This window comes from Myotis brandtii, unplaced genomic scaffold (assembly GCF_000412655.1).
Source record: "Myotis brandtii unplaced genomic scaffold, ASM41265v1 scaffold504, whole genome shotgun sequence".
NCBI lineage: Eukaryota > Metazoa > Chordata > Mammalia > Chiroptera > Vespertilionidae > Myotis > Myotis brandtii.
In genome coordinates this window covers 4,458,961-4,480,058 of record NW_005369217.1, presented here as the reverse complement: position 1 = coordinate 4,480,058, position 21,098 = coordinate 4,458,961, and the positions used below count along the sequence as shown (strand labels likewise).

The 21,098-nt window shown below is 37.0% G+C and overlaps 1 protein-coding gene across 1 annotated transcript in view; it reads right to left on the bottom strand.

Moving 5' to 3' along the window:
* EEA1 (early endosome antigen 1) overlaps positions 1-21,098 on the bottom strand; it is a 133,958-nt gene that overhangs the window by 78,072 nt on the left and 34,788 nt on the right. Inside the window, exons 11-12 of the mRNA XM_014548335.1 lie at positions 18,275-18,391; positions 3,293-3,631 (exon numbers count right to left, since the gene is read on the bottom strand). Coding sequence (XP_014403821.1) covers positions 3,293-3,631; positions 18,275-18,391 — 456 coding nt within the window. The remainder of the gene's footprint in view (positions 1-3,292; positions 3,632-18,274; positions 18,392-21,098) is intronic.

Here is a 21,098-nt window from a genome sequence, read left to right as displayed (position 1 = left end):
TCTTTATTCATTATATTCCTTATAATGCTTACTATGTGCCAGGCCCTATTCTACATGCTTCACAAATAGTAACTAGTTTAAATCTTTATAGCCCTATAAAGACAGTTCCATTATTATCCTCATATTATAGACGAGCAAACTGAGGCACAAATTAAATAACTTACCTGAGATCACACAGTTTATAGGCCACAGAACTAGAATTTAGGCAGTTGCTTCCTAAATCCACAGATAAACCACTGTGCTTTTCAAGATGGCATATTAGATAATTTTTTTAAGTAAAACTGATGACATCTAATCTTTTCATTAAGTAACAATTCATTATCTGCACATCTGTGGCTATTTTAGAAGTACACATAAACACAAATATAAGGGATATATGTTACTTTGTTTGTTACTTTGTTGACAATTGCCAACTATCTAATTTTGTCAGCACTGAAATGAACACTGATCCAGTTCATGCCTATACACTTAAAGGATATTGAAAAAAATGTTTAAGGTGAGGTTTACTTCCATTCTTCCAACAAATATTTACTGAAAGCCTTAAGTATAGAGGCAGATAGAGTACAAAATAAAACAAATTCCTCACATTAGAAAGCTCACAGTCCAATGGGAATTATAGACAATATGGAAGTAAACAAAAAATTAATATACAATATAAAGTGTTATAGAGAACAAGAAAGAAGAAGCTTGCTGAAATAAAGAAGGGGGTCGGTCAGACTATATGGAAAACAAGCTATTTAAATAGGTTGGTCCCAGAAAGCTTTACTGCATAAATGACACTTGAGCCAGCCTTGAAGAACTGCAGTCAAGAATACACTAAGAAGAAAACACAGGCAGAGGACCTAAGGCAGGAAAGCATTTGACATGTTGGTGTGTTTGAGGAACTAAAAGAAGAACAACATGGCTTCACAGTGACAGGAGATGCATTTGAAGACATAGTTTGGGCAATATTACATAGAGGCTTACCAAATTAAAACATTTGGTTTCAATTCAAAATGTAACGCAAAGCCACTTTAAGCAGTGTTAAGCAGAGGAATAAAGTGATATTACTTCATGTTTTAAAAAGATGTCTCTGACTTCTGTATGGAGAATAGATTAAGGAGGTCACTAGAAGAAGGGAAACTTGTAAGAAGGCTAATACAGTAGCCCCGGTCAGCAATGATGGAAGCTTAGGTTAAGGGCAGTAGCAGTGTAGATGAAAAGAAGTGGACAGATCTGAAACATACTTTGATGGTAGAATCCAGACAGCATGCTGAAAGAAAGAAGATAAATGGTATCACTTCAAGGTCTTCAGTATGACCTTTTTATTTTGTTCAGAACTGTGACTAAGCCCAATAATCATATATTCAAATCTTTGTATAAAAATATGTTTGAGCCCTGGCCAGTGTGGCTCAGTTGTTAGAGTGTCAGCCCACAGACCGAAGGGTCACAGGTTTGATTCCCGGTCAAGGGCATGTACCTGGGTTGCAAGTTCAATCTCCATCCCCAATCGGGGCGCATGTGGGAGACAACCAATTGATATGTTTCTCTCACATTGATGTTTCTTTCTCTCTCTATCTCCCCTGCCGCTCCCTTCCACTCTCTCTGAATCAATGGAAAAATATACTCAGGTAAGGATTCATACACACACACACACACACACACACACACACGTTTGAATAGGTTCTCAAAAATTCCCAATGCCCCTCCGTCCACTGACAACCAAATAAAGCCTGTATTTCTCAGCCTATATTCAAGATCCTACATAAAAGTCCCAAATGCTCTTCTATAATAGTCCACTCCTACTACACATGTCTTATTCTAAGAGCAAATCACTGCCCTTCCTGGTTTTTATAATACTTTCCTGCCACTAGTTTACTCTCGCAATCCTTCTGCCTGAAAGCTCCTCCTGCCTACAAAACGCTACTTGCCTAAACCCATCTAATGTTCACAATTTCAAGCACCACTTCTCTCTTACAGAAAGCTTTACCTGATCACATAACTGAACAAAATAATTACATATGGTGAAGTACTATGGGGGGGGGGAGGAATAAGGAGAGGAACTGTCCCAAATTCTCATAGTATATGGGATCATTTTATTATAATTCTCACATTCTTTGGTAGAGGATAGCACTGTTCTTATTCTCAATGACATTTACATAATCATTTAAGGTAGTGTGTCCTTTTTCATTTCTGTATCTCCTAAAACTAAGGCATGGTGTCTTTTAGAAACCATAAATGCCCAATTTGTTTTTCTGGATTGAAAGTCAAATATCTAAGTTATTTTTAAGTTATTCACTGATATCTCCAAGCCTCTGTTTCCTTTCATTATGAATGCCTGAATTTATTTTTCACTTACTCACTCACTAAAACATTTTCTGATAAATAAGCAATGTGCCGGGTAGTGAGGATAAAAAAGTAGTAAGACATGGTTTTTGTACCCAAAGAGTTCAGAGTCTAGTGAAGAAAGACATAGGGTAATATAACTATGCTGTAGTAAGTAAAACAATCAAGATATGTACATGCTTAAGCCATCTTTTGGGGAAGGTTAGAAGTGGCATTGTTCAGAAACAGATTTCTAGAAAAGTAGCAAGTAAAATAAGTACTATTTATCAAGTAGAAGAGGAATAGGAAGAATATCTCAGGCCAAGAAGACAGAAAAATTGATGCCACAAAAGCAAGTATCACTTAAGTGAAAATAATTGAACATTACCAAAACACTGGCTGAGGACTTTGTTCTTCCCCAAATTTCCATTTTTTCAATCAACTTTTAATGTTATCTATAAGAAATAACTAGAATATATAATTTTAAAATTAAGTTAATAGCAAAGTCAATACTTGCATTAAACTTCATCTGATAGACATTTATCTATAAGAAATAGCTGTTAGGACTAACAGGTTTTCTTTTAATATATCTAATTTTTATATTACTTGTTTAAAAATAATTATATTTTAAATTTTTAGTAAGAAAAAATTAAATTAAAGAATGGTCAACAATTTGAATCAGTTACAAAAGCTAATATGTGCTGAGAGTACCTACCATGAGCCAGGTACTGTCCTAAGCAATTATATGTATTAAGTCAAAAACACTTCACAACATTATTAAATGACAGATAATATCATTATTTTCTCCTATTAAGGGAAACTGAAATGAAAGAAAATGAGGTTTGACTCAATACTACAGTTGTGAAAATTAAAAGTTAATTTTTTTAATGAGAATGTTTTAATGAACTACATTATGATCAAATAACCATCAGGCACACTAAGAAGAAACCGTAGGAGAAATTAAATACATAAAAGTAACATCCCTTACCTGATTAATTTCACTTTGGAGTTGTAATCCATGCTGCTCCTTTTCTTCTCTCTGTTGTTGTAGCTGCTTAAACTCTGCCTTAAGATGCTGGTACTTGGTCTCTACTTCTAATAATTCTTCTTTGAGTTTTTGAGTAGCTTCTCCCTTTTCACCTAATTCTGCCTGTATTCTCTGCAGTGTGGTTTCAGAAGCAGATAATCTTGACTGAAGTTGTTGACAATCTAGGTCTTTTTGATGAAGGCTTGCTTGTATATTCTTTTTACTCACACATTCGTCATTATGGTTCTCTTCTAATTGAGTATAGTCCAGTTCTTTCTTCAGCAACTTTTCAGTCAAGTTCTGAAACATCAATTTAACAATTTTTCCTTTTCTAATATTTTAATTATTCTAATTATTCAAAGAATTTATACAGCAATACCATCTCCTACTAAATGTTTTATTCAATATTACAATATAAAAACCGTGAAAATATTCTAACCAAGAAGAATTAAATTATTACATACTAACTTAATATAATTTAATAATTACTAATGCAATTTTGACATAAATAAAAACCCTAAAATCTACTAGATTCTTTAGGATAAGAATATTTATATTCTCCCATTTGAGTTATAAATTAAAACTACCCTTCTAGCATCAAAAATTATCTTGGATAACAATATGTTGTGGCAACTATCATTTCTGGCTTTGCTGATAAGTGTTTTAGCATCACAATACCATTCACTGCTCTAGTATGCCTGATCCTACTCATTCCTTATTTTTGTTCTTAATAAGGACCATTTTTAAGAATTACAAGTTTAAGACTAATTAAATATTTCTCTAAGTATATAAATAGTGATTTAAAAATATCACTTACCTGCTTTATATTTTGTTAGTTTACTTAATACTATAAAGTACAAAATGTAAAAATGATACTACCAATCAAATATATGAATCAACAAGACTAATCAGATGTCAAAGTCTGGTCTCAGTGGAGTTGTTACAATTAATATTGAACACTTTAAATCAACATATTTACACATGAAATATAAATCAGAATTTTGACTTAATTGTGTAAGAAAGCTGGGATAAGAAGCCACTATAAGCACCAGAAGAGTCGATCCATGGACATTTATTTTACTCAGTTTTTATATTCAAAGTATAGAAGGGAATAATATAAAAATGGTAGGGGACAATCAAAGCCTCTGGCCTTTAAACAGATTACAATCTAAATGAAACACACACACACACAAAATGAAATAAATGAAACACGCACATTAAAAAATACTTTTCTAAGTAAGTTAAAGCATGATATACAAGCAAAAGTGGATTAATACAAAAACTGTGTCAAATTTAAGTGCCTAATTTTTTACAAAATAAAATGAGCAAAGTCAGGTGAAGCTAACTAGTAAATTCCAATCATCTAGAAATAAAGTTTGAGTTTGGTAAAGTGGTCAGAGAAGTTAAGTAAGAGGTATACATGACTCATGCCATCTGCTCTATACAAAAAGACAGAATGGAACAGACAAGTTGCATGTGGGGAAACAGTAAACACTATTACCTCAGGGCAGTAATAAATCTAGGCACCAAAGAGAGAAAGGTAGCAGTAACTTATCTGAGAAAAAGTACATTAATGTAAATTACCAAGTAGGAATATAATATTAAAAAAAGCAGAAAGATGACAGAAGCATATATAAGAGAGACAAGATGGGAGAAACCTTAGAGATAAGAAGAGCAACAAGAAGTTCGTAGCAAAATTAGCCAAGAGATGTGTGCCTTGACCAACCAACAGAATAGAAACAAGAAGTAGAAGCACCAAAATACTAGAGAAAAAACTAATACTTTTAAGTCAAACTATGTTAGAAAAATTATCTTTTTATAAACATTTTTGTGTTACTAGTTAGTAACTGCAAATCTTTCTTGACATGATTTTACATTTTCTCTTTTAAGAAAATAACATTTATTTTAGAATTTGCAGGCTAAGTCAAATCTATTCGGTGATCTATAAATGTATTGGATCTTTTTAAAGAAAATTCTAAGTTATTGAATTTCATGAATATAACCATGGTCACAAATACTGAGAACTTGAACAAGATATAATTTTAAAACATGCTACAAAAATTAAGGTTGGTAATAAGTTAGTCTTCTTCCCCACAGGCTTACTTATAAAGTGACCAAGTAATCCCAACAATTCTATAAATAAATGACCCCTCAGACAGCTTCAATCTTTAAAAAGCAAAAATACATAACAACCATTGACTGTTTAAAATTGACTTGTCCTAAAAAATTAATCAAAATCTATCTGCTTTATTGCAGAGGTGGGAGATGATTAAATCTTCTTTAAAAGAACCTAAACCACTTTGTTTTGTAAGAACCTAATCCACTCACACACTATAATTTTTACATACAAAAGTCTAACTATATTTAACACTACAAGCATTTCATTTTTATTATGGTCTTCCCATAGAATCAGAAATAAAAGAGTATAGTGATTACATGGTTTTTGAATATTGCTTTTTTAAAGTACAGCAGTATCCATTAAAGAAAACAATAATTGTACTTGTACTTATCAATATAAGTCCTTACAACAAAATATAAGATAGACATTATCATCCCCATTCTACAGACAAGGAAGCTACAACTGAAAGAACCCAATATGACTTGGCCAGTAGCAAAGTCACATATTATGATTCTAAGTCCAATAAATTTTTCATAATACAATTTAGACACTCAATGAGTCAAATTGTGCTCCCCCAAAATATATCCTATTCAAGTTTAAATTATAGAATGAATGTTAAGCCTAACTCATAATTATCATTTGGGTAAGCAAAATTCTTCTTTCCTTCCAAATGTCTAGTCCTCTTTTGATTTTTTTCACCAATTGTTCTCTCAACATATTTTTTTACAGAGTTAATTTCCCTATCTCAGGCTCCATTGTTCAATTGTTATTTGCCCAGGTAATGAGAATGAATGCAAAAAAAAGCACTTTTTTTTAATGCTTGATCACTTAAAAAGTGGTTTCAGACATCTCATCTTATTTGTTCCTCAAAACAGCTTGATGAGAAAGAACAAACTGACCTATTTGTAGCTCTCCAACATCTCGTATTTTGTGATCTTGCATGTTCCCATGCCTCCTGTATATTTATCTAGCTCTCACAATAAAATGTCATTAACCTCTCTGCTGTGTAAAATGCTCTTTAGAATCCTTAAAGACTAATCTAAAATGTTATGTCTTCTATAAAATTATTTCCTGAGTTACTGGGCAGTAAGTTAGGAAAACTCCTACCTTGGTTCTGACCCCATCCTGTATCACAACACTTACCAAATAAAAAACAAAAATGAACATTCACTGAGCTGCTTACTAAACACCAGAAACTCGTCTAAGCACTATTAATTTTTTAATAGTCATATCAATTTTAAGAGGCAAATGGGTATACATTATTTCTTAACAGAAGAGGAAAGACTGAGAAGTTGAGTGTCACAGCCAGTTGGTGGCAAAGCTGAGATTTAAACATGCCTTTGATCATTGTACTGCACTGTTCATATCAATATACCATCTTGCAACACAGTGGTAATACAAGTAACATAACTACTTGCCACATCTGGCCCCCGCTTGGTCTTTGAGCACCTTAATACTGGGACTGATGGAAAGAGGAGAGCCATGAAGGACGAAAAAGGGATGAGAGGAGGATTAAAAATGGCAGCAGAGTAAGTGGGTGCTGCACGGACATGCTCCCAGGAATAAACTGGTATTACAACTAAAATACCGAAAAACTTCCTGAATAATCAAAGGAAAACACAGGAGAGAACCCTGACACCTGAAGACCGAAAGTGGAGACCACTTAGAGACTAGTAGGAGGAGCAGAGGTGTGAAAGGGCTGCCCAGGTGCCCAAAGACAGCAACTGAAGTCCCCCAGAGAGATATCAGCTGTGGTGGGTTGCCACTGAGAACTCTGGGATCTAATCCCCAAGCTGGGACTCCCAGCAAAGAGCACCAAAACTGAGAAAGGTGCCCACCTAACAGCTAGCTGTGAAAAGCAGCAGGGTACTGTCTGCCAGGGAGTAACAGCTGAAAATTCAGGCACCCTCTTAAAGGGCCAACACACAAAATTCCCTGTGGAGCCACCCACCTTGTGCTCCAGCAGTGGGTGAAGTGGACTGGAGCTGTGAGAGCAGAAGCCAGGACTGGGGACTCAGGGTATAGAGCTCAGAAGGCAGATACCCTGTCACTTCAAAGAATAGAACTGATGGTATTTGCTGTCAATGATAAATTAAAGCTTTCAAATGAAGCTCAGAATTTTGAAAAACTACCCTAGCTGGTTTGGCTCAGTGGATAGAGCATCGGCCTGTGGTTTGAAGGGTCCTGGGTTTGATTCCGGGAAAGGGAACATGCCCAGGTTGCAGGCTCAATTGCCAAAAGGGGGCGTGTAGCCAATCAATGATTCTCTCTCATCATTGATATTTCTCTCTCTCCCTCTCCCTTCCTCTCTTGAAATCAATAAAAATATATATAAAAAAAAAGAATTTTGGAAAACTTGTATCCACCACCATGAGCATGACACTCATACTTAAAGCCTATTTTGAAACTGATGGTGATAGTGACAAATGTGATTATTTTTATATTGTACAATGAAATGTGTCAGTATTTGGGAGGTTTTCATAAGTCAGTGAACCAATATTTTCCACATTTGTAACACAATGTTATAAAGTCATGCACAGGAAAGATAGACTCAAAAGGCAAGATAGAAGAATGAATTTTAATGTTACAAAGTACAAAAATTGCACTGATATGGTTTCAGAGTCTACAGTGTAACTAACTTTTGAGAAACTATACCTTATCTAGTATCAAATTAAAATAGCTACAAGTATCTAAAAAAGGGCTATTAAGATATCCCTATCTTTTCCAACTACATATCTGTATGAGACTGAATTTTCTTCATATACTTTAACCATATCATAACAGATTAAATTTATAGCCGAATGAGAATCCATCTCTCCTGTAGTAAGTTAAATATTTAAGAGGTTTGCAAAAATATAAATCATCACCACTATTCTTTGTTTTCGAAAAAACAGTAATTTTTCATAAATGTTCATATTTAATTGCTAATAGTTTTTAAAATAAATTAATAAGCATTTTAAAATTTATATTTTAATTTCTAATGTTGTAAGTATCCATAGATATAACTCAGAAAAATACCAGTAAAAGTTCTTTGGGGTTCATAACTTTGAGAATGTAAAGCAGTCCTAATATTATCATCATAACTAGGTAGTTTATTAATACTTATAATAGGAAGAGAGCAAAGGGCAGGCCAGACATTATAAGGATGGTCATCTGGGCAGCTTCACCTGGAAGCTACAGCTTCATGCTCCCCAGGGAACCCCAGAGTCATTCTTGCAGATCACTGGGAAAAGGGATCAAACAAAAGGGGAGATAGGTGCATGGTGAAGTCCAAGTGATGTAGGAAAGGTTCTTGCCTGTCTTCTAGCCTGTGGTACAATGGATTGGCTGGGGGATGCCCATCAGAAGCACATAAAATCCTGAAAGGTTGATTGGTTAGTTTAAAGAAGCTCCTGGTTAAAATCCCCAGACAGAGTTCCCACACTTTTGCTTTTGCACTTGTTCCCTTGCTCTGTGACCCCGACTCGCCAGTGTGCTCACCTGTTCTCTCTCCATAGCCATGTGGCCATGCAGACTACACATGCAGGATGCTAGACTTTAACATGGAACAGAAATTCTGGGCAATGGCCTTAATTCTGACCCCGCTGAAGACAATTGGACTTCTTCATGGCAAGACAGACACAGATGGAATCTTGGAGGGGAACCCCCTTAATTTTACATCATCAATAAAGCTTTCTACAAAATGCCATCCTCCTGGGGTGGGGTGGGGGGGAGCTTAGGAAGTTCTTTTCCTTGAGGCACCCCAAGAACTCCACTTCCACTGATAACACTGATATCAAGAAGTCTACTGACAAAGGGGTCACCTGTAATACTTCCAACAATAAAGATAAATTTAAAAATTTTAAAAGTCTATTGAAATAAAAATGTCTGAGAACTGCTGGCCAAGGCACAAGTAACAAATTACCACAAAATTTAGCAACTTAAAATTATATCTATTATTTTGCACCGCTTCTGAGAGTCAGGAATCCAGCAGAAGCTTAGCTGAGATGGTTCCACTTCAGGGTCTCTCATGAGGTTGTAATAAACTGTGGGTCTAAACTGCAGTCTCTGACAGCTAGACAAAAGTTGTTGTTAGGGGCAGAAGGGAGAAACAGAATAGTGGAGACTAGCTATAGTTATAAAAAATATTAATTATGCTCTGTTAACCCTGATTTTTTTTTGTTCTGATTAAAGAAAGCACATTCTGGAGAGACCAAGATGGCGGCATAGGTAAACACCGCAGACTGCTGCCACAAACAACCACTTCAAAAATACAACTAAAAGACGGAACGGACATCACCCAGAACCGCAGGAAGGCTGGCTGAGGAGAGACTCTTCAACTAGAAGGAAAAATAACAGCACACCGAGGCTCAGAGGAGGCGCAGTGTGGAAAAAACTCAGGTGCGGAGGTGCGCGCGCAAAGCGGGCTGGTGGCTGAGAGCGCGGTTGTCGTTTTCGGTCAGGGGGGAGTCTCAGACTCTGAGCTCCAGATACGGGCGAATCGCTGGGGACTCAAACGGGAGAAGTGGGAGTGTCTGGCATCAGTTGGAAGGCAGCTTTCCCTCCGAGGTTTGCAGCGGTTCCTGGGGTTCTGAGAAGCAGAGCCTCTGGGAACGGGACTGAGAGGGGCCATAACCGCTCCCTCCGCCCGCCCTGTTGAGCCCGCCCCGCCCAAGCCCTGCGCAGAGCCATTTGCCAGATCGCCTCAGGCAAAGGCTAGATTAGCACCTCCCCAGAGGACAGAAGTTTTCCGCGGCAGACACAGCTGATTCACACAGCCAGTCGGCCTGGTGGTCAAATCCCTCTAGTATTAACTACAACAATCAAGGCTCAACTAGAACAAGACTGCGCACAAAGACCACTAGGGGGTGCACCAAGAAAGCATAAAAAATGCGGAGACAAAAAAACATGACAGAAATGGAGGATATAGAGCTAAAAAACGCAATTTTGAGGGCTTGCAATAAACTTCTGGAGAGCCTCACGAAAACTAATGAGACCCTCGATGCTATGATAAAGAAACAACTAGAAATTAAGCATACACGGTCTGAAATAAAGAATATTACACCCAATAGCAGACCAGAGGAGCGCAAGAATCAAGCCAAAGATTTGAAATGCGAAGAAGCAAAAAACACCCAACCGGAAAAGCAAAATGAAAAAAGAATCCGAAAATACGAAGATAGTGTAAGGAGCCTCTGGGACAGCTTCAAGCGTACCAACATCAGAATAATAGGGGTGCCAGAAGATGAGAGACAGCAAGATATTGAAAACCTATTTGAAGAAATAATGGCAGAAAACTTCCCCCACCTGGTGAAAGAAATGGACTTACAGGTCCAAGAAGCGCAGAGAACCCCAAACAAAAGGAATCCAAAGAGGACCACACCAAGACACATCATAATTAAAATGCCAAGAGCAAAAGACAAAGAGAGAATCTTAAAAGCAGCAAGAGAAAGAGACTCAATTACCTACAAGGGAATACCCATACGACTGTCAGCTGATTTCTCAACAGAAACTTGGCAGGCCAGAAGGGAATGGCAAGAAATATTCAAAGTGCTGAATACCAAGAACCTACAACCAAGAATACTTTATCCAGCAAAGCTATCATTCAGAATTGAAGGTCAGATAAAGAGCTTCACAGATAAGGAAAAGCTAAAGGAGTTCATCACCACTAAACCAGTATTATACGAAATGCTGAAAGGTATCCTTTAAGAAGAGGAAGAAGAAAAAGGTAAAGATACAAATTGTGAACAACAAACATGCATCTATCAACAAGTGAATCTAAGAACCAAGTGAATAAATAATCTGATGTACAGAATGAACTGGTGATTATAATGAATCAGGGACATAGAAAGGGAATGGACTGACTATTCTTGGGGGGGAAAGGGGAATGGGAGATGCGGGAAGAAACTGGACAAAAATCGTGCACCTATGGATGAGGACAGTGGGTGGGGAGTGAGGGCGGAGGGTGGGGCGGGAACTGGGAGGAGGGGAGTTATGGGGGGGGAAAAAAGAGGAACAAATGTAACCTGAACAATAAAGATTTAATTAAAAAAAATAAATAAAAAGAAAGCAAGAAAGCACATTCTAACCTGGTTGGGAGTTGTATGCCCAGAGACCTAAGAGTTAACCTGAAAATGGGCTCTTATTGAGAAAAAGATTTAATTAAAAAAAATAAATAAATAAAAATAAAGAAAGCACATTCTAACCTGGTTGGGAGTTGTATGCCCAGAGACCTAAGAGTTAACCTGAAAATGGGCTCCATCCTCCTTATTGAGAACAGCCTATTACTGAGAAGATAGAAAAAGAGGGCTACGCTGTCAGTCAGGGATTGGGCCATGGTGGGTGGGGGGAGGAGGAGAAGGAAGTAGAGCTTTGCAGACATGGAGCATGGAAACAAAGGACCTAGAACAGTGGTCGGCAAACTCATTAGTCAACAGAGCCAAATATCAACAGTACAACGACTGAAATTTCTTTTGAGAGCCAAATTTTTTAAACTTAAACTATATAGGTAGGTACACTGTTATTAACTTAATTAGGGTACTCCTAAGCTGGCCTTTGCTAAAAACGTCCTCAATCTGAGGGTTCGACCTCAGCGAACGTACCCCCACTTCTTCTAATGCCACTTCTTCAAAATAGACTTGCCCAGGCCGAAAACTGACTTCTGCGCATGGGCCACGAAGTTTCAATCGCATTGTACGTGCACGCCTGCACGTGGTATTTGGTGGAAGAGCCACACTCAAGGGGCCAAAGAGCCGCATGTGGCTTGTGAGCTGTGGTTTGCCGACCACTGACCTAGAACTAGACCCAGTTAGGTAAACCTGGCTGGGTGAGGAAAAGTAGGCAGGGACAGTGATGTCACCTTGGACCTGAAGTGGCAGTCCTCAATCAGGTTCCCGAATCCCCCTATAGACTGGAACTAGAGCTTTGAAATAATTGGATATTGCCAGAATTCTTTGAAGGGACCAACCAGAAGCTAGCAGGGTTTATGAATATCCCTAGACAAAGAGCTTAAGCTGTAACCCACTTTGGGCCCCTTTCCTGCTGCCCTCATATGGCAGGAAGTCTGTCTATCCCCCAATAAACTTTGTTTCCGGCAACCATTTTTGTCCTTGACTCCATTCTTTGATTTTGCAAGACAACCTACCACCACATTATGGTTTCATTTTCTTGGAAAGATTAACAACCTCGCTGGGCCCTTTGCAATCCCCAGCCCGAATCCCCAGCCCACATTGCCTGTAATCTGTAACCATTATACCCATTCTTACCCCTTTTGCCTACTTCCCCATGTAATCTTTGTCCTTCTACCCCATATAAACAGCTGGCTTATGAGGGGGTGCAGAGCAGACTTTCATGGATGATCTGCTCTCCCATATTGCCCGTATTATTGGAATAAATGCTCCAATATTTTTAGAAAGCCCTTAAGGCAAGGCTGGGCAACCTTTTTTCTGTCAAGAGCCATTTGGTATTTATAACGTCATTTGCAGGCCATACAAAACTGTCAACTTAAAAATTAGCTTGCTATATTTGGTCAAACATTTAATTACTTCATCCCTCATACATGATTCGACCCTGTCTCTGCTTAATTGGTTCAAGTAGTGATAGGCAGCCCCTACCCATTTGTTGTCCTGTTTCAGTTGGAGGACCTGCTCCCAAGTTAATTCACCTAGCTGTTGGCAAGAGAGTTAATATTTATAGCCAATTATGTGTGTTACATGCAACTGCGCCAGCTCCTACTCCTAGAGACACTATAAATGAGTTATGTCCACAGTGTATTGTCCTCAACAGCCAATTATTTTTTCCCTTCTATCATGTTCTTTTCGATCTTGATTATTCCCTTGTTATATTTCACAAAAATATTAAGTCTAAGCTAATAGTAAAGTCAACAAATTCATCTTAACTTTGAATATAAGGGTTTAATAACCCGTTATTCCACCACCACCAAAAAAGTAATGGGAGGAAAGTACAAAATACAAAATAAAGAACAAAACTGAAGGTCTCACACTTACTGATTTCAAAACTCATTAAAAGCTGTAGTAGTTACAACAAAGCTTGGTAACACTAGATTTGGCAATGATTTCTTGGATATAAAACCAAAAGCACAGATAAAGTAAAAATAGATGAATTACATCAAATTAAAAGGTTTTTTTGCATCAAAGGTGTGATACTGTGATTTATAATAAGAAATACACATTTGGTCTTCATCCCCATTTCTGAAACAGACTCCTAAAACCCTTGGAATCTTCTATGTTAAGATAAGAACAATAAAACAATAAAGATGTATTTTGTTATTCATAATAAACCCCTTTCAACCACCTATGAGTTTATGTTAATGAGGCAATTTATTTAGAAAGCCCCTAAGGCAGGGCTGGGCAACCTTTTTTCTGTCAAGAGCCACTTGGTATTTATAACATCATTTGCAGGCCATACAAAACTGTCAACTTAAAAATTAGCTGGCTATATATGGTCAAACATTTAATTACTTCATCCCTAATGCCATGGCAGGGCCAGACCAAATGATTTCAAGGGCCTAATGTGACCCTGGGTCTGGACATTCCCCACCTCAAGGAGAGGGGCTGGAGGCTGAATTAATCATCAAAGGCCAATGATTTAATCAATCATGCCTAGATAATGAAGCCTTCCTAAAAACCCAAAGGACAGGGTTTGGAGAGATTCTGGTTGGTGAACAGGAATCTGAGAAAAAACAGGGAGACATGAGAGCTCTGCACCCTTTCCCACAAAACTTGCCCTGCGGATCTCTTCCATCTGGCTGTTCTTGAGTTATACTCCTTTGTGATAAATCAGAAATCTAGTAAGTAAAATGTTTTTCCTGACTTCTGTGACACTCTAGAAAATTCGTTGAATCCCAGAAGAGGGCTGTGGAAACTCCCATTTATAGCCAGTTGATCATAATTATAGGTAACAAGATAAACTTCCAATTGACGTGTGAAGGGGAGTGTCACGGTCTTAATGTATACCATCTGATGATATCTCCACATAAGGAGTTTCAGAACTAAGGTAAATTGTAGGACACCCACTTGTGCCATAGAACTGCTAATGTGTGGAACATCCACACATATGATGTCAGAGTATTAACAGTAGAGAAAATATACAGAAGTGTTTTTTCTTTAACAAAAAGATACAACAGAATGAAAAGGCAACCTAAGAAATTAGAGAGACCAGGAGGTCACAGTTCGATTCCCAGGAAGGGCATGTGCCAAGTTGCAGGCTCAATCCCCAATAGGGGGTGTGCAGAAGGCAGCTGATCAATGATTCTCTCTCATCATTGATGTTTCTATCTCTCTCTCCTTTACTCTCTCTGAAATAAATAAAAATGTATTTTAAAAATATATATGAAAAAATATTTGCAAATCATATATCTGATAAGAGGTTAATACCCAAAACATATAAAAATCTCATACAACTCAACAAAACAAACAACCCAATTAACATTATATGGCCAAAAAGCACATGAAAAGATGCTCAACATCCTAACCATCAAAGAAATGCAAATCAACCATGATGAAATACCACCTTATACCCATTAGGATGGTGACTATAAACGAGAGAGAGAGAAAGAGAGAGAGAGAGAGAGAGAGAGAGAAATGTTGACAAAAATGTGGAGCATCCTTGCGCACTTATGAGAATTGTTATGTACTGTCGATGGTGATTGCCTCAAAATATTGAAAACAGAATTATTATATGATCCAGAAATTCTGCTTTTGTTTATATACCCAAAATAATTAAAAATTGAGTCTTACAGAGATATTTATATACCCATGTTCTTTTGATACTATTCACAATACCAAAAGACTATAGCAATCTAAATATCCATCAACAGATGAAGAGATATGATATATACATATAATGGAATATTATTCAGCATTGAAAAACAAGGAAATTCTGACACGTTACAACATAGATAAACCTTGAGGACATTATGCTTATGTGAAATAAGCCAGGCACAAAAGGACAAATACTATATGACTAGACTTAACAGTTACTTAAAATAGTAAATTCATAGATATAGAAAGAATGGTGATGCAAAGAGTGGCAGTGAATGGGGAGTTGTTTAATTAGTATAGAGTTTCAGCTTTGCAATATGGTGAATTCTGGAGAGAGTACAAAATGATGGCGCAGGTAAAGGCCTGTACTCACAGTACCCACAATGACATCAAATTTATAACTAAAATACAGAACAACCATCATTCAGAACCACCTGAAAGCTGGCTGAATGCAAGTCCTACAACTAGAGAAGTAAAGAAGAAATCACAGTGAGACTAGTAGGAGGGGCGGAGGCCCAGAACAGGTTGGTCTGAGACCCACGTGTGCCATTTTTTTAATTGGGAGGGAGATCATCTCTGTGGAGGCTACCCTTGAAGAGCTAGGAGTCCCAGCCCCACACTAGACCCCCAGCCCAGGGTTCCAGAGCTGGGAAGAGAAGTTCCTGTAACACAGGCTGTAAAAACCAGTGGGGATTATGGCTGACACGGAGGCTGCTGGAGACCCAGGTGTTCCATTTAAAGGGCTGGCAAAGGAACTCACTTAGACTCCCATCACCCAGCAGCTTTGGGAGACCAAGACACATATGGGGAGGAACTGGATTGTCTAGCATCAGGGCAGAAACTCAGGGGTGGCTTTCTCCCAAATGGGGGTACTCAGATGGGTCATTAATCCTATGCTGGGACCTTCCCTGTCACAGGGCTGACTGACAGACATATCTGAGTCACCATTAGTCTGAAGTACACTTTTGGCTCTGCCCTGGGGATTCCCTGAGATCCTGTCCCATCCAATTTTCAGCCCCACCCAAGCTGTTTACAGCAGCTTTTCTATATGAATGGTCTATCCTGGCTCAGGCTTCAGATTTTGCTAAAATCTCCCAAACAAGCTGCAGATGGTGACAGCATGCCCCAAACCTATCAATAAAAGGCCCAAGACCTGGCACTAGCACCAGCCTGCCTTGCTTCATAGCTGGGCTTCGCATGGGCACCTCCAAGCCCAATACAAATAGCAGCCATCTGCAGATCCCTCTGTAGTTCCTGCCAAGTGGTCCCAGGCAATGGCTGACTTTGTACCTCCCTGGAGGCCCTAGAGCCAGTGCTCCTGGTGGACAGCTTCAGACTACAGCAGATTACAACTCTACACATTAACAAGTGACACACTCAAGGGGAAGACTCAATGAGAACCAAAGCCCCAATGAAGCAAGTCCTGCTCCATAGGGGTGTTTCCTGCATAGTAGCTCTCCCACTGTAGACTCAGCTGGTCCTCACAGACAATCGGCCTAGAGTTTAATTCCTACCAGTGATGCCAATGGCAGTCAAGGTTCAACTACAAGACTGTGCACACAGCCCACATAGGAGGGCACCTAGAGTGCCCAGCTCAGGTGACTGGGGAGGCTAAGCCACTGGGCCCTACTGGGCCCCCAATACTACACAAGGCCACTCTACCAATTCCAGGACACATAGCAGCTCTACCTAATACACAGAAACAAACTCGGGGAGGCAGCCAAAATGCATAGACAAAGGAACATGTCATACATGAAAGAAATGGAAGCAAGCAAACTACTGGATACAGAGTTCAAAACCATGGTTATAAGGTTACTCAGGGATCTTCATGAGATTTTCAAGGATCTTAGTGAGAATGTTAAAGACATAAAAAAGGACCACTTAGAAATTAAGCATACACTAACTGAAATAAAGAATAATTTACAGGGATTCAACAGTAGAGTGGAGGATTCTGAGACTCAAATCAGCAATTTGGAATATGAGGAAGCAAAAACACCCAATCAGAAGAGCAAACAGAAATAAGAATCCAAAAATATGAAGATAGTGTAAGGAGCCTCTGGGACAACTTCAAGCATACCAACATTAGCATCTTGGGGATACCAGAAGGAGAAGAAAGAGAGTAAAATATTGAAAACCTACTTGAAGAAATAATAATAGAAAACTTCCCCTACCTGGTAAAAGAAATAGACTTACAAGTACAGGAAGCACATAAAGTCACACAAAAAAGGAACCCAAAGAGGCCCACACCAAGACACATCATAATTAAAATGCCAAGGGTTAAAGACAAAGAGAGAACCTTAAAAGCAGCAAGAGAAAAGCAGGTAGTTACCTACAAGGGAGCACCCATATGAATGTTAGCTGATTTCTCAAGAGAAACTTTGCAGGCCAGAAGGGAGTGGCAAGAAATAGTCAAAGTGATGAATAGCAAGGACCTACAACCAAGATTATTCTACCCAGCAAAGCTCTCAGTTATAATTGATGGTCAGATAAAGAGCTTCACAAACAAGAAAAAGCTAAAGTAGCTCATCAACACCAAACCAGTAGTACATGAAATGTTGAAGGGTATTCTTTAAGAAGAGGAAGAAGAAGATACCAAAAATATAAACAGTAAAATAGCAACAAATATATATCTATCAATAATTGAATCTAAAAATCAAAAAATCTAATGAACAAAATAAACTGGTGAATAAAATCGAACCAGAGGCATGGAAGCATGGAACAGACTGACAAATCTCAGAGGGAAGGGAGGTGGGGAGGCAGGAAGAGATTAACCAAAGATCTTACCTATGGACACAGACAGTAGGGTGGTGAAGTCCTGGGGTTGGGTGGCAACCGGGTGGAGGGGGGCAATGGGAGAATAAAAGGGAGACATCTGTAATACTCTCAACAATAAAGATTTAAAATAAAATAAAAAGATGATGAGTTCTGGAAATTGATTGCAAAACACTAAAATAATATACAGAATATATCACATTGTACTGTGCCCATATATAATAAAATATAAAGGATTAATATTTAAGATACATAAAATCGATTCCCCACTATACGTAGTTTTAAAATTCTCACCTGATTTTTTTGTGTTAATTCATTAACAGAACTTTGAAGTTTTTGTAATTCTTGCACATACACAGCAACTTCCTGGGGCCCTTTGGCAAGTTCACTCCTTAGCTGGCTTATTGTGGCCTAAAAAAAAATAGAGCAAACAGGTAATTAAAAAATAAATGGAAGCATCCAAAGGCTTTAAGATTATATAGATTTTTGTCGCTGTTGTTGTAAAATTGAAATAATTCTTAGAAGTTTCAACTTGGTTCTTTATCCTACCACCCTATTGCCAGCCCACATTTAATTTGCCTAAAAATAATTTTTAAAATTTATCCAAAATGTACATTTATTTAATAATACATGAAATAAAAAATTCCATCCTACTTTATGCATTTGAAGCATGCATGAAACTGCAAACTTGAATTTACTGGCTTTGAAACTGTACATTAACCCTCCTGAATTTGAAGAACATATGCAAGTCATGCCTCCATTTTCTCCCAATTTCTATAACAGCCTTTTCTTTTTATTTTAAAAGCATGTTAAATGCAAATATAAAACACAGAGTCACCTTGAAATATGGTGGATCATCTTATTTACTGTATGGTAAGTATTTGTCCAAAGAAGTTATCGAATGGAAGTTATATATAGTTTCATTAAGCTGGATCACTCTATGATCAGGTATAAGAGCTGAACATGATTTTGCTTTAATACATTTTAACTTTTTTCATGAAAAGTCATTTTTATTTTTAAAGCAATGGATCATTAAAAAATAATATAAACTTCCTATACATGAAAGTTTTAAGCATTAAAGCTTTCTCTTTAGAAAGACTAAGAACTGCTTTTTAAGTATGGTTTTCTATGACATTAACAAAAGAACTTTGTGTTTCTAATATTGCTTATTGAATTTACTTTACTTTTCACATTCCTAAAATTATAATTTTTACTCTTTATTCATATGTAAACTTTATAATATGAATAAGACAAACTTTAAAATTTTTTCTTACTAAACACATCAGCAGTTACCTACATCATAGATTATAAATAAGTACTTTCAACTTCAAGGAAGAAAAGTTAGGCTACTAATTTATTGTGATAAAAATTCCAAAAGATCTTTTATACCACTCCTTTGGAAACCCTTCCAGAATGTGTGGTATCACTATGATGAAATTCAAACAAAAAAGGCTCTTTGTTCTAGCCACACTACCTTTCTTCCCTATTTCATTTTTTATTCTCACCCGATGAGAATATATTTATTGATTTTAGAGAGAGAGGAAGAGAGAGGAAGAGAAACCTGGATCAGTAGCTGCAACTGGGAATCGAACCCAAAACTTTTTGGTATACAGACAATACTCCAACCAAGCCACTCAACCAGGGACCTTTCCTCTCTATTTAACAGGCCAAGCTCACCTGTGCCTTGAAGGCTTTAGCACTTGCACTGACTCTTCCTGTTTCCTGATTCCTGCTTACTTCATTCTTCTCACACATATGCTCCTTGAGGAAACCTTCCTGATCATTCTATCTAAAATTGTCCCACATTATTGTCAGCTCCACACTTCTTTATTTGTCTTTACAGTGCTTAGCATTAACTGACTTTCTACCATAATTTGTTTACTTATATATTGTTCAGCTTCCACGAAGGAATACAATAAGCTTTATGAGAGGCAGCACTGTCTTACTCACTGTTATATTCCCACTCCTAAATGCTGCTACTTAGGCATTTAAAAAATTCTCTCTAAAAGAATGAGTGATTCTATCTCCAAGGAGTTGTCAGATATTTGTTCCATGGAAACCATATATTAGATCTATAAATAATTCATATTCCTTGAAGCCATGTCATTGAATTCAACTTTGAACTTTCATTCAAAATAATTAAGAAAAGATATTTCAAGCAAACATCCTGCTGGTAGTTTAGAATTATAATTATTGTCCTAATAGTCTACTACTCTTACTTAGTAAAATAATCACTTAAAGATGGCTAAAAATGTGTATGATTAAAAAAACAAAAATGAGCATATCTTTGAAGTTCTGAGATTGCCTTAAAACACAAAAATGCCATATGACGATAAAGATGCTATATTAAAAGTATTACTAATATTAAAAGTCTTCCAAAAACACATTACCTCAAGTTTAAGCATCTCCATTAGAAAGCAGAAAAAATAATAATAAAATGATGGATGAAAGGTGGAAAACAGGACTGACAAAAGTACACATTTAACACACAATAAAAATGTCAAAACATACTGCTAAATCTGATCTCTTATATTAGCATACTTTTAAAAGATGTTTTTTTAATAACTATACTGAATATAATCATACTTATTCCATATCTTTATCAACATGTTAGCTTTTAAAACTAAAATTCAAATGAGTTAATTTGGAATAGAAATAAAATTCTTAAAAAATAGTTTCCATTAAAGACCACATTAAATATAAGTTAATTACAACTTTAATATTTTCAATAATGTAGGTCCTTAGAAATAACACTTGTAAAGCTTTAAATCCTCAATTTCTGATCTATAAAATAGTTAATTAGTATTTATAAAGTACTTTCAAATTTTTTAGAATGAGTAATTTATATGCCATTTAAAATATCTAGACCTAAAACTGTCAATAAATGCGTAACGTATATATTTAATGAAAGTAATGAAACATAAGGACCTATTAACAATGCACACCAAGTTATATATCTTCAGCCTCAACTAGGAATAAATCATTGCATTTTTTAGCTTCTTTATTTCCTTTTAATGTGTTTTGTTTTTCATGCTAATTTTTAGGTTCAGTAAAATAGTTAATATATAAAATGGCCGAAACCGGTTTGGCTCAGTGGATAGAGCGTCGGCCTGCGGAC